The 14884-nt window shown below is 35.8% G+C and overlaps 1 protein-coding gene across 2 annotated transcripts in view; it reads left to right on the forward strand.

Moving 5' to 3' along the window:
- GABRG1 (gamma-aminobutyric acid type A receptor gamma1 subunit) overlaps positions 1–14884 on the forward strand; it is a 103609-nt gene that overhangs the window by 74370 nt on the left and 14355 nt on the right. For both annotated transcript variants that reach the window (XM_030919035.1, XM_030919036.1), the window contains exons 6-8: positions 9267–9404; positions 9523–9675; positions 14064–14278. In XM_030919035.1, the coding sequence (XP_030774895.1) occupies positions 9267–9404; positions 9523–9675; positions 14064–14278 (506 nt within the window). The remainder of the gene's footprint in view (positions 1–9266; positions 9405–9522; positions 9676–14063; positions 14279–14884) is intronic.

Raw genomic sequence — 14884 nt, forward strand, 5'->3', positions numbered from 1 at the left:
TCACTTACTAAATTTCCACATATTTTTTGCCTTTTATTAATGAAGTTCTTGAATTTTCTTAATGATATATTCTCATTAAAGCATTATTTTATATTAATGATCCATCTCACTGCTTTGATTTTTTAATAGTAACTTCGTAATGAATTAAACAGCCAAATAGCAACAAATACTTGATTGATGGAATTCAAGGAACTCAAGAAAAAGTTCATATGCAAATAATTGATGTAGCAGTTGTTGTACTTCATTCTAGAAGCCATTCTTAAATTTTGGTGTGACAGCTCTCCGGTTTTGATTGTTGTTAATGGTAATTAACCATTTATCTTTGTGAGTTTAATTGGGTGTCAATAACAAACATATAATAACCATAGCTAATTTTTTTCAGGCACTCTACATGGGTCCAGTAGAGAATTAAGCTATCTGCATCTAATATTTCACAACAAATATGTGTGGGAGATTTCATTATAGTCCCAATTTTAAAAATTAATATCATGAGATTCAGAGTGGCAATTTAGCCAACATATTTATTTGTGCCCACACTACTATATACTATGCCTATACTCTATTAACTCTAAAACTTGTTAAAAGTAAAGATAGAAACTATGGAAATCAAAATGGCTACAACTGTAGAGAGCAAGTGAAAGAAGATGGAGAAAAAGGAAAGATTTAAATAGATCAGCAGAGATGATAACTGTTTCATTGCATGACTAATAGAGATCTTAGTGCAAAATACATGTTCTTTGGGAAATATTGGATATACTGTTTTTGAAATTTCAAGTTAGTGAATTCTCTTTCTGTAATGTGCTACCAATCTTTCTGTTAAAAGCAAAATTTTTATACCATTAAAATATTCTAAAACACATATGTGACCACACATAGAAAGAACTTTTTAGCTACAAACATCTACATGAAAACTATATACCAGAAAGGTAAATTTGCAGCCAATTTTGACCTGAGGACATTGACAAAACGTGGTAATTTCCTTCAAGTTCTGCTTTGATGGTATTGTAAGATGGCATAACATAATTTCCACATAAATTTGGGATACAAAAGCCTGAGCAGTTGAGAGCACATGAAGAATTACCTGCTACACACACACACACACACACACACACACAAGCACACACAAAACCACCAAAAGCTAAAAGGGAGGTTGCCTCTGAAATCAGCATACAGGGTGAAATGATTCTTCTTGAGAGAATCTGATTACATGTCTATCCTCAAATAGATTTTTAGCCCAAATTTCTTTCACTCGGTTGCTTCAAAGGGTCCTCAAATATATTCCTGACACAAGGCAGAAACAAAAATATTTTTCAGAAAGATGAAAGGATATACTTCCATTCTAGACAACTGCAAAGTAGACAAAAACATTTTCTTTTTCTTTCTTTTTTTTTTTTTTTTTGAGATTTCAGGGTTTATTTGTAATTGCAATACAATCTAGCCAATTCTGATTGATGCAGGAATTAAAATTTTTAGTAACTTAAAATATGGTCAATTTTTAAAATTTTTCATGGATATTTTAGGTGGAATTGTATTCTTTGATTGCACTTGTGTGTTTTTTTTTAATTATTATTACGCTTTAAGTTCTAGGGTACATGTGCATAACGTGCAGGTTTGTCACATACGTATACTTGTGCCATGTTGGTGTGCTGCACCCATCCACTCGTCAGCACCCATCAACTCGTCATTTGCATCAGGTATAACTCCCAATGCAACCCCTCCCCCCTCCCCACTCCCCATGATAGGCCCCGGTGTGTGATGTTCCCCTTCCCGAGTCCAAGTGATCTCATTGTTCAGTTCCCACCTATGAGTGAGAACATGCGGTGTTTGGTTTTCTGTTCTTGCGATAGCTTGCTGAGAATGATGGTTTCCAGCTCTATCCATGTCCCTACAAAGCACTCAAACTCATCCTTTTTTATGGCTGCATAGTATTCCATGGTATATATGTGCCACATTTTCTTAATCCAGTCTGTCACTGATGGACATTTGGGTTGATTCCAAGTCTTTGCTATAGTGAAGAGTGCCACAGTAAACATATGCGTGCATGTGTCTTTATAGCAGCATGATTTGTAATCCTTTGGGTATATACCCAGTAATGGGATGGCTGGGTCGTATGCTACTTCTAGTTCTAGATCCTTGAGGAATCGCCATACTGTTTTCTATAATGGTTGAACTAGTTTACAATCTCACCAACAGTGTAAAACTGTTCCTATTTCTCCGCATCCTCTCCAACACCTGTTGTTTCCTGACTTTTTAATAATTGCCATACTAACTGGTGTGAGATGGTATCTCATTGTGGTTTTGATTTGCATTTCTCTGATGGCCAGTGATGATGAGCATTTTTACATGTGTCTGTTGGCTGTATGAATGTCATCTTTTAAAAATGTCTGTTTATATCCTTTGCCCACTTTTTGATGGGGTTGTTTGTTTTTTTCTTATAAATTTGTTTGCGTTCTTTGTAGGTTCTGGATATTAGTCCTTTGTCAGATGAGTAGATTGCAAAAATTTTCTCCCATTCTGTAGGTTGCCTGTTTACCCTGATGGTAGTTTCTTTTGCTGTGCAGAAGCTCTTTAGTTTAATTAGATCCCATTTGTCAATTTTGGCTTTTGCTGCCATTGCTTTTGGTGTTTTAGACATGAAGTCCTTGCACATGCCTATGTCCTGAATGGTATTACCTAGGTTTTATTATAGAGTTTTTTATGGTATTAGGTCTAACATTTAAGTCTCTAATCCATCTTGAATTAATTTTCATATAAGGAGTAAGAAAAGGATCTAGTTTCAGCTTTCTACTTATGGCTAGCCAATTTTCCCAGCACCATTTATTAAATAGGGAATCCTTTCCCCATTTCTTGTTTCTCTCAGGTTTGTCAAAGACCAGATGGCTGTAGATGTGTGGTATTATTTCTGAGGACTCTGTTCTATTCCATTGGTCTATATCTCTGTTTTGGTACCAGTACCATGCTGTTTTGGTTACTGTAGCCTTGTAGTATAGTTTGAAGTCAGGTATCGTGATGCCTCCAGCTTTGTTCTTTTGACTTAGGATTGCCTTGGCAATGCAGGCTCTTTTTTGGTTCCATATGAACTTTAAAGCAGTTTTTTCCAATTCTGTGAAGAAACTCATTGGTAGCTTGATGGGGATGGCATTGAATCTATAAATTACCTTGGGCAGTATGGCCATTTTCACAATATTGATTCTTCCTATCCATGAGCATGGTATGTTCTTCCATTTGTTTGTATCCTCTTTTATTTCACTGTGCAGTGATTTGTAGTTCTCCTTGAAGAGGTCCTTTTCATCCCTTGTAAGTTGGATTCCTAGGTATTTTATTCTCTTTGAAGCAATTCTGAATGGAAGTTCATTCATGATTTGGCTTTCTCTTTTTCTGTTACTGGTGTATAAGAATGCTTGTGATTTTTGCACATTAATTGTGTATCCTGAGACTTTGCTGAAGTTTCTTATCAGCTTAAGGAGATTTTGGGCTGAGATGATGGGGTTTTCTAAATATACAATCATGTCATCTGCAAACAGGGACAATTTGACTTCTTCTTTTCCTAACTGAATACCCTTGATTTCTTTCTCTTGCCTGATTTTCCTAGCCAGAACTTCCAACATTATGTTGAATAGGAGTGGTGAGAGAGGGCAGCCCTGGCTTGTGCCAGATTTCAAAGGGAATGCTTCCAGTTTTTGCCCATTCAGTATGATATTGGCTGCCGGTTTGTCATAAATAGCTCTTATTATTTTGAGATATGTGCCATCAATACCGAATTTATTGAGCGTTTTTAGCATGAAAGGCTGTTGAATTTTGCCAAAGGCCTTTTCTGCATCTATTGAGATAATCATGTGGCTCTTGTCTTTGGTTCTGTTTATATGCTGGATTACATTGATTGATTTGCATATGTTGAACCAGCCTTGCATCCCAGGGATGAAGCCCACTTGATCATGGTGGATAAGCTTTTTGATGTGCTACTGAATCTGGTTTACCAGTATTTTATTGAGGATTTTTGCACCGATGTTCATCAGGGATATTGGTCTAAAATTCTCTTTTTTTGTTGTGTCTCTGCCAAGCTTTGGTATCAGGATGATGTTGGCCTCATAAAATGAGTTAGAGAGGATTCCCTCTTTTTCTATTGATTGGAATAGTTTCAGAAGGAATGGTACCAGCTCCTCCTTGTACCTCTGGTAGAATTCAGCTGTGAATCCATCTGGTCCTGGATTTTTTTTTTGGTTGCTAGGCTATTAATTATTGCCTCAATTTCAGAGCCTGCTATTAGTCTATTTAGGGACTCAGTTTCTTCCTGGTTTAGTCTTGAGAGAGTGTAAGTGTCCAGAAAATTATGCATTTCTTCTAGATTTTCTAGTTGATTTGCATAGAGGTGTTTATAGTATTCTCTGATGGTAGTTTGTATTTCTGTGGGGTTGGTGGTGATATCCATTTTATCATTTTTTACTGCATCTATTTGATTCTTCTCTCTTTTCTTCTTTATTAGTCTTGCTAGCGGTCTATCAATTTTGTTGATCTTTTCAAAAAACCAACTCCTGGATTCATTTATTTTTTGAAGGGTTTTTTGTATCTCTATCTCCTTCAGTTCTGCTCTGATCTTAGTTATTTCTTGCCTTCTGCTAGCTTTTGAATATGTTTGCTCTTGCTTCTCTAGTTATTTTAATTGTGATGTTAGAGTGTCCATTTCAGATCTTTCCAGCTTTCTCTTGTGGGCATTTAGTGCTATAAATTTCCCTCTACACACTGCTTTAAATGTGTCCCAGAGATTCTGGTATGTTGTATCTTTGTTCTCATTGTTTTCAAAGAACATCTTTATTTCTGCCTTCATTTCTTTATGTACACAGTAGTCATTCAGGAGCAGGTTATTCAGTTTCCATGTAGTTGAGTGGTTTTGATTGAGTTTCTTAGTCCTGAGTTCTAGTTTGATTGCACTGTGGTCTGAGAGACAGTTTGTTATAATTTCTGTTCTTTTACATTTGCTGAAGAGTGCTTTACTTCCAATTATGTGGTCAATTTTGGAATAAGTGCGATGTGGTGCTGAGAAGAATGTATATTCTGTTGATTTGTGTTGGAGAGGTCTGTAGATGTCTATTAGGTCTTCATGCTGCAGAGATGAGTTCAATTCCTGGATATCCTTGTTAACTTTCTCTCTTGTTGATCTGTCTAATGTTCACAGTGGGGTGTTGAAGTCTCCCATTATTATTGTATGGGAGTCTAAGTCTCTTTGTAAGTCTCTAAGGACTTGCTTTATGAATCTGGGTGCTCCTGTATTGGGTTCATACATATTTAGGATAGTTAGTTCTTCCTGTTGAATTGATCCCTTTAGCATTATGTAATGTCCTTCTTTGTCTCTTTCGATCTTTGATGGTTTAAAGCCTGTTTTATCAGAGACTAGGATTGCAGCCCCTGCTTTTTTTTGTTCTCCATTTGCTTGGCAGATCTTCCTCCATCCCTTTATTTTGAGCCTATGTATGTCTCTGCATGTGAGATGGGTCTCCTGAATACAGCAAACTGATAGGTCCTGTCTCTTTATCCAGTTTGCCAGTCTGTGTCTTTTAATTGGACCATTTAGTCCATTTACATTTAAGGTTAATATTGTTATATGTGAACTTGATCCTGCCATTATGATATTAACTGGTTATTTTATTCGTTAGTTGATGCAGTTTTTTCCTAGCCTCGATGATCTTTACATTTTGGCATGTTTTTGCAATGACTGGTACCGATTGTTCCTTTCCATATTTGGTGCTACCTTCAGGGTCTCTTGTAAGGCAGGCCTGGTGGTGACACAATCTCTAAGCATTTGCTTATCTGTAAAGGATTTTATTTCTCCTTCACTTATGAAACTTAGTTTGGCTGGATATGAAATTCTGGGTTGAAAATTCTTTTCTTTAAGAATGTTAAATATTGGCCCCCACTCTCTTCTGGCTTGTAGAGTTTCTGCCAAGACATCTGCTGTTAGTCTGATGGGCTTCCCTTTGTGTGTAACCCGACCTTTCTCTCTGGCTGCCCTTAAGATTTTTTCCTTCATTTCAACTTTGGTGAATCTGGCCATTATGTGTCTTGGAGTTGCTCTTCTCGTGGAGTATCTTTGTGGCGTTCTCTGTATTTCCTGAATTTGAATGTTGGCTTGCCCTACTAGGTTGGGGAAGTTCTCCTGGATGATATTCTGAAGAGTGTTTTCCAACTTGGTTCCATTTTCCCCCTCACTTTCAGGCACCCCACTCAGACGTAGATTTGGTCTTTTTACAGAATCTCATACTTCTTGCAGTCTTTGTTCATTTCTTTTTCTTCTTTTTTCTTTAGATTTCTCTTCTCACTTCATTTCATTCATTTGATCCTCAATCGCTGATACTCTTTCTTTCAGTTGATCAAGTCAGTTACTGAGGCTTGTGCATTTGTCACGTATTTCTCGTGTCATGGTTTTCATCTCTGTCAGTTCGTTTAAGGCCTTCTCTGCACTGATTATTCTAGTTATCAATTCTTCCACTCTTTTTTCAAGATTTTTAGTTTCTTTGTGCTGGGTACGTAATTCCTCCTTTAGCTCTGAGAAGTTTGATGGACTGAAGCCTTCTTCTCTCTTCTCGTCAAAGTCATTTTCCGTCCAGGTTTGATCCGTTCCTGGCGATGAGCTGTGTTCCTTTGGAGGGGGAGATGCGCTCTTATTTTTTGAATTTCCAGCTTTTCTGCCCTGCTTTTTCCCCATCTTTGTGGTTTTATCTGCCTCTGGTCTTTGATGATGGTGACATACTGATGGGGTTTTGGTGTGGGTATCCTTCCTGTTTGTTAGTTTTTCTTCTAACAGTCAGGACCCTTAGCTGTAGGTCTGTTGGAGATTGCTTGAGGTCCACTCCAGACTCTGTTTGCCTGGGTATCAGCAGCAGAGGCTGCAGAAGATAGAATATTGCTGAACAGCAAGTGTACCTGTCTGATTCTTGCTTTGGAAGCTTCCTCTCAGTGGTGTACTCCACCGTTTTGAGGTGTGGGGTGTCGGTCTGCCCCTAGTGGGGGATGTCTCCCAGTTGGGCTACTCAGAGGTCAGGGACCCACTTGAGCAGGCAGTCTGTCTATTCTCAGATCTCAGCCTTCATGTTGGCAGATCCACTGCTCTCTTCAAAGCTGTCAGAGTTGTTTGCATCTGCAGGGGTTTCTGCTGCTTTGTTGTTGTTGTTGTTGATTAGCTGTGCCCTGTCCCCAGAGGTAGAATCTACAGAGACAAGCATGGCTCCTTGAGCTGCTGTGAGCTCCACCCAGTTTGAGCTTCCCAGCAGCTTTGTTTACCTACTTAAGCCTCAGCAATGGCAGGCGCCCCTCCCCCAGCCTGGATGCTGCCTTGCAGTTAGATTGCAGACTGCTGTGCTAGCAATGATGGAGGCTCTGTGGGCAGGTGTGGGACTCTCCCGGCCAGGTGTGGGATATAATCTTCTGGTGTGCCCGTTTGCTAAGACCCTTGGTACAGCACAGTGTTGGGGTGGGAGTTACCCGATTTTCCAGGTGTTGTGTGTCTCAGTTCCCCTGGTTAGGAAAAGGGATTCCCTTCCCCCTTGCACTTCCCAGGTGAGGTGATGCCTCCCCCTGCTTCAGCTCTCGCTGGTCAGGCTGAAGTAGCTGACCAGCACCAGCACTCCCTAGTGAGATGAACCCAGTACCTCAGTTGAAAATGCAGAAATCACCTATCTTCTGTTTCCCTCGCACTGGGAGCTGGAGACTGGAGCTGTTCCTATTCGGCCATCTTGCTCTGCCCCTCCGACAAAAACATTTTCAACACAAATAACTAACAAAGGACTGGTATCTAGAGAAATTAAAAAATAAATAATGGGCAATTGAACAAGCATTTCATCAAAGAAGCCATCCAAGAGTCTAATAAGCATACTTTTTTATTTTTTTTTTGAGATGTAGTCTCGCTCTGTCACCCAGACTGGAGTGCAGTGGAGTGAGCTTCACTCACTGCAAGCTCTGCCTCTCGGGTTCACGCCATTCTCCTGCCTCAGCCTCCCGATAAGCACACTTTTAAAATGCTAGGTTTTATTATTAATCAGGAGAATGTGAAATAAAATACACTTCATGGACGAATAAAATTGAAGAAGACTGCATACATCAAAATTAATGAGAATATGCATTCGTGTGAACTTTCACACTCTGCCTGATAAGAGAATATGTTAGTGGTCAGGCATGTTGGCTCACGCCTATAATCTCAGCACTTTGAGAGACTGAAGGGAGCGGATCACCTTAGGTCAGTGGTCTGAGAATAGCCTGGCCAACATGGTAAAGCTCTATCTCTACTAAAAATACAAAAAAAAAAAAAAAAAAAAAAGGTAGTCATGTGTGTTGGTAAGCACCTGTAGTCTCAGCTACTCAGGAGACTGAGGCATGAGAATTGCTTGAACCTGGGTGGCAGACATTGGCAGTGAGCCAAGATCACACACTGCACTCCTGCCTGGACAATAGAGTGAGACACCGCGCCCCCCCCCCCCAAAAAAAAAAAAAAAGAGAGAGAGAATATGTTAGTATACTCTCCATGGACAAAAGTTTGGCACTACCTCATAAAGTTGATATTATGTGTAACCCATGACCTAACTACTCCATACCTAGATGTATATCCTAGAGTAACCCTTGCATATACACGTTTGGGGAGACATGTATAATAATATTACTAGTAGCAATGTTGGTTATAGCCAAAAGAAAATATCACAAATGTCTAAAACAATATAATGGATAAATTTTGGTATGTTTTTACAATGGAAGAAATTTAGCTACATACAACATTGATGACTATCACAATATATTAAAAAAAACATTCTTAGACAAGGTAGTATGAGGAAAAAGAAGAAAAAATAATATTCAAAAGAATGCCTTAAGTATGGCAATGATCAAATAAAGTTCAAAGTAACCCAAACTATCCTATACTTTTCAGAGGTGCATATGAAAAATCTACATTAAAAAGAAACAATCATCACAGAAATCAGGATAGTTATTACCTTTAGATTGTAGAGGGAGTACTATTTTGGGGTGGACTTATGGGGTTTTCTATATGTTAGCAAGTTTCTATTTCTTAATTTAAGTAGATTACGTGGGTTATCATTATTTGATCCATGTATGATTAGTCATTAAACTCTGCTCATTAATATTTATTGTGTTCAAATGTTCCATGTTTGGCATATCTTATAATAAAAAAAGGAGGAAAATGTTCCAAGAATTTATCTTTGGATAATGTTGGTATTGTAATGGTATCAAATTTGGATCTTGCTAATCTATGTATTTTTTTTTTATAGATGGATACCCTAAAAATGAAATTGAGTATAAATGGAAAAAGCCCTCCGTAGAAGTGGCTGATCCTAAATACTGGAGATTATATCAATTTGCATTTGTAGGGTTGAGAAACTCAACTGAAATCTCTCACACAATCTCTGGTAAAGAGAATACTCAAATAGTGAATGATACTACTATTAAATGACATTTTTTATTTTAAATATATGGATTGGGATTTATATTATATGGTCAAAATAAAACTTTTTTTTTTTCTTCCAGGGGATTATGTTATTATGACAATTTTTTTTGACCTGAGCAGAAGAATGGGATATTTCACTATTCAGACCTACATTCCATGCATTCTGACAGTTGTTCTTTCTTGGGTGTCTTTTTGGATCAATAAAGATGCAGTGCCTGCAAGAACATCATTGGGTATGACACATAATATTATGCTATAATATCATAGAACTTTAAAAAATTGTTTTGATGTGATAAGAGTTTATAGTCACATTTATTAAACATATTCTTCTAGAATACAGTCAGGAAAAAAATTGACAGAAACTAAAGGACAATACCTTTAATGTTGAAAGAGATATGTAAAAAAAGAAAAGTAGAAAATTGAATTGTAAAGAACTTGAAATTTCAGAAAATTCCTTCTTTTTTCTGCTAATGAAGACCAAAGGAAGCATAGATACATAACAAGAATTAATACCTTAAAATCATACATAATTCCTAAATCTTACTTTGGTTGAGTTTTTCTATCACTTTTCATCAAGATTTTATTTTATGTTATAACTGAGTCACTAATAACTATTGTTTTATTTGCTAGGGTGTGTGAATGGCTTTAAAATAACCTGTTTTATAACATTGCTAATGAAGTCAGTTGTTCCGAAGGGCAAGTAGCTGAAAGGAACAAGAAGCTCCCTGGCTTCTATGGCTTCTGTCGTGTATAAAGTGTGTACTTATTCTGTGAATGCTTGAGAGTTGCCTGTACAATAACATTGATTAACAGGGTAATTGTGATTAATACTGGACAAAATAGACTTTCACTCTTTTTCTGTAGAAATCTATTGCAATAATAAAATCATATAACAAAATAAGTGACTAATTATGATACAGTTATTTAAAAGAAAATGATAACCTGCAATCAGGTATTGATATATGAAGAAAACTTATTAATCAATTGACTCACCCACCAAATCAGTGAAAGACACATGAATCACACTGCTCATAATTGTGTCTTAAAAATATGTAAAGAAAGGTGAGATGGTTTCTGTTTTTAACCACAAAGAAGTTTTTATGTGGTTTCTATGATAACTCATAAATGATTCCATCTAATAAGTACAGTAAAATGCAGGTCACATAAAAGTGGCAACAGCAATGCTTGAGGCACATGGGTCTATACTTGAAAATGAAATTCTCTTGGGCATCTAAACAGGGGTATTGACATAGCTAGTGGACAAAATCCATTCATACCTTAATTTTCTTTCCTTTAATTGTTTATAATTATTTTATATTCTAAGTTGTATAAATTATTTTAGGTTATTTGTATGCTACTATAAGTATAACTTAAACAGGGTTTTTTTGTTTCTATTTCCATATTTTTCTGAGAATGTAAATTAGTATAATCACTATGCATAACAGTTTGGAAGTTTCTCAAAGAGAATTTGAATGGATTATTTATACCACTGGGTTTGTATAAAACTATATGCTAGAGTGTCATGAAGAGAAGAGCCAACTGTGAAGTCATTTTTGCATAAATTTATTTTTATTCAATATTAGCACATCAATTGTAAAGATAACCACAGCCAGATGTAACTTGACAAATATCTTTTGTAATTGTGGACCCTAAGATAGAGAATTACAATTGCTTTAAATATAAATACACACACATATCATTGAAGGACAATTTCCTGAACTCAATGAACTCAACCTTGCATTTTACTAAAATATATCAAATGCTTTCTGTAAAACAAGCAGTGTTTTTGGTGCTGAAGTGTTAACAGTGAATAACACTTTAAAAAGTTCATGTTTATGATGTTTACATTTTAGTAGAGAAAACAGGTAATGTTCAAATATAAAAGGCATACAATAAAATTTTAGTGAGTCATGAAGGCTGTGAAGAGATAGCAAAATCAATGTTTAGAAAATGACAGGGTGTGAGTGATGTGATATTTACTATTTTATATTGTGGAGTCTTGAAAGATACCTCTGATGATGTGGCATTTGAGCAGTGACCCAATGAAGTGTGGTGCTCGCCTGGTGGATATTGGGCAGAAAGATATTCCAGGCAGTGGGAACCGTATGGTTTTGAAGCCAGATCTTCCTGCTATGCCATGCTTTGGGGTTCAGAAAGATGACAAATATGGTTGGAGCTGAATGGATAGTCACAGAAAATGAATTTGGAGAAGTGGTCAATAGTTAGATCATGTAAATTTTTGTCGGCCGTTTTAAGGACTTTAAATTTTATTTCAAATGTGATGGGAGACTATTGTAGTATCTTGAGTAGGGGAAGCCATGGAGAAAATAACAATGATATCCAAAATGTTTTCTCAATATCCTGTTAATATCCTAAATGTTTTTTATTCTAATGGACTTAGAAATATTTTCATAGAAAATCCACCATGTTCTTCTCAAGGTAATGGCAGTGATAATAATTACTAAATTAAATAAATGTCTGAAAGCAAAGTTCTGCTTAGTTTTGTTTGCCTTATTAAAAAAGAATGTAACAAAAACTTAATAAAGTAAAATTTATTGCAGTCGTGGATAATAACATGAAACCACACTTTGGATTTAAGACTTTTTAGATAGGAGACATAATTGTGGAGGCATGGAACACTTTGGAAACCTATTTGGGCTGACGATGGTAACAATGTGATTTAATAAGCTTGTGTGGGAGCTGAGGGAAAGGAAGACTTGTATATGTTATTTTTTAAGCCTTTTCCATAACAAAGCCTTTAAAATATATATTTAGTTTCAAAATAATTGAAGTAAAAGCTGTAAGAATAGTGGGAAAAATAAGCAAATCTGCAATCATTAGTGTTTTCTCATTCATTGTTAGAATTACAAGAAAAAGTTAATTAGGATATAGAAACTTCAAAATTATCATAAATACATTACCTGATTGATATTTATAGCATACTACACCTAACTTCAGAGCACACAATATTTTCAAGTGCATATGGATCATTAAACAAGATATTACTAAAATTCAAAACACTAAGATTTTCAGAGTGTATTTTCTAGCTAAAAAGGAAGTAAATTAAAAATTAATAAAAATAACATAACTGATAATGGCTTTGTATATTTGGAAATTTAAAAAATAGACAAATAATGAAATTAAGTACCTTTTGTTTATATTTACTCCAAGTACAAAGCAAGATATTACTGTGTGTGTGTGTGTGTGTGTGTGTGTGTGTGTATTTTAATGAGAGGCACAAAGGAGTTGAAAAACTGTTAAGATCAGAGAGCTAATAGGTAGAAGAGTCAGAGATTAAACCTAAACTTGTCTCATAATTCCAAATTCATCAAACTGTATCGACTTTAATATTTTCTCCAGTCCTAAGAAATTATAAAAGTGAAATGACAGTTTTGTGAGTAGATTGTTAGGGTATGTTTCAGTGGAGACATGAGGGAAAGAGGTGGTTATTGCCTTCACAAAGAGACTGTTGCTGCAGCTGTTTTTGATTTACTTTTCATCATAGACATTGCCACTCTATAAATATTGGTCAAATTAAGAAGCATTTAGCATTATATTTAGTATTTTTAAGAGAGTAAACAATTCTGCTCATGGGGCCATATTTGCTGTGAAAAAGAATGAGGATTATGTAAGTTTAGGCTAAAAGAAATATAGCATGTACATCTGTAATTTAGGAGACCTAAGATTAATAGTGATAAGAACCACACGAAGACCGATGAGAAACAGATCCCTTCAAGGATACACATGCAGAATTGGGGTCCTGGGGGAAATCCCAATTATACATGCTGACTTCTCAAAAATAAAAGGATTTACTCTGTACTTTCAAAGCAGTATTCCCTTGATATAACTGTGCCAGTATTCCTCACTTAAACATTGAGATTAAAAAGTAGGTTTAACTCAAGTTATTATATAACAAAAAGCTATGTTAGTTTGGATTAATTTTGACTGTATATGTATGGTGGGAAATGCCAAGTCACTGTCACTTCAATTAGATAGAAGAATATCTGTTGCTTATGTGAAGTCTAAGGTTAGGTATTTCAAGGTGATACAATGCATTACAGTATGAGAAATTCAGGCTCCTTCTAGCTTTCCCCTGTATTGTGAGTCATTTTAATTCCCAATATTATCTACTGTTTTAAGATAGTGTGGTTGGTCTGGCGATTGTATTCCAGCAGAAGGCAATGAGAAGGAAAGAAGGACATTCCTTGTCTCTTTAATGCTGTCTTTAGGATATTGTGTGTTGCTTACATTCTTGACTTGGTTCCCTTTGGCTAGATCTCAGCCTGTGGCCACACTCAGCTGCAGAGAGATGGCAAATAAAGTTGTTTTTGGCAACCACATGCCAGCTAAATATTTGATATTCTATTACAATGAAGGAAGGGAAGAAAGGATATTAGGAGTCAACTTGTACTCCGCAGTAATTTAAATGATTAGAACTCACAGAAACACAAAGAGCACACTGGACGCAATGTAGCTATGGCTACCAATAATTATTTCTGTAAATTACTAGTAATCATATTTTTTCCATTGTTTAATTTCACTCACAAAATTGCCAAATCAGATGGAATAATAAATATGATCTATTATTTTTCATTTCCTATTTTGTTTCCTCTCTCCGTAGGTATCACTACAGTTCTGACTATGACAACCCTGAGTACAATTGCCAGGAAGTCTTTACCTAAGGTTTCTTATGTGACTGCGATGGATCTCTTTGTTTCTGTTTGTTTCATTTTTGTTTTTGCAGCCTTGATGGAATATGGAACCTTACATTATTTTACCAGCAACAAAAAAGGAAAGACTGCTACTAAAGACAGAAAGCTAAAAAATAAAGCCTCGGTATGTTAAAAAGAAAAATTTGTATTTTACAAACCTTGACTTACTTAGAGATGCTCTTTTGAATATTTATGTGTTTGTTTACAGAAATAGGGACACTTGAGACCCATAACCAAAGACAAATAAAGTTAAGATGAAACTGGAGTACCTAACATTGCTCACCAAGAAAAGTACATTTCCATTTTTTAAATATCTCCCATTGGATCCCCTGTGTAAAGAGTGAGTCATTATGGCCTAAATTTTCCCACAGTGGTAGATTCTTTGTACGGCAAACATTTGTGATTTACCTTTGATTCGATTTTTGTGTTAGGATTTGCATTTCTAACAAAATTATCTTACTTTTAGTGATGAAGATTCCTCTTTAATGGTAGTATCCAGCTGTGTTTAAAAGTCATTATCACAACGTTCTTGTTTTGTTTTTGTATATTTGTACTATTTTAGTCTCCCATCTCAATCAAATGATTATCTTAACTTATATCATATCAAGTTTAATATGTTAAAATGGATTCTACTGATTCTAATATACTAATGTATGGGATTATTGACTATGATTATGCTTTATATTATCAATTATAGCAACATGAAAGTAATATCTAACACATGTTGAAT

The sequence above is a fragment of the Rhinopithecus roxellana genome, chromosome 2, assembly GCF_007565055.1.
Source record: "Rhinopithecus roxellana isolate Shanxi Qingling chromosome 2, ASM756505v1, whole genome shotgun sequence".
In the NCBI taxonomy this organism is placed as follows: domain Eukaryota; kingdom Metazoa; phylum Chordata; class Mammalia; order Primates; family Cercopithecidae; genus Rhinopithecus; species Rhinopithecus roxellana.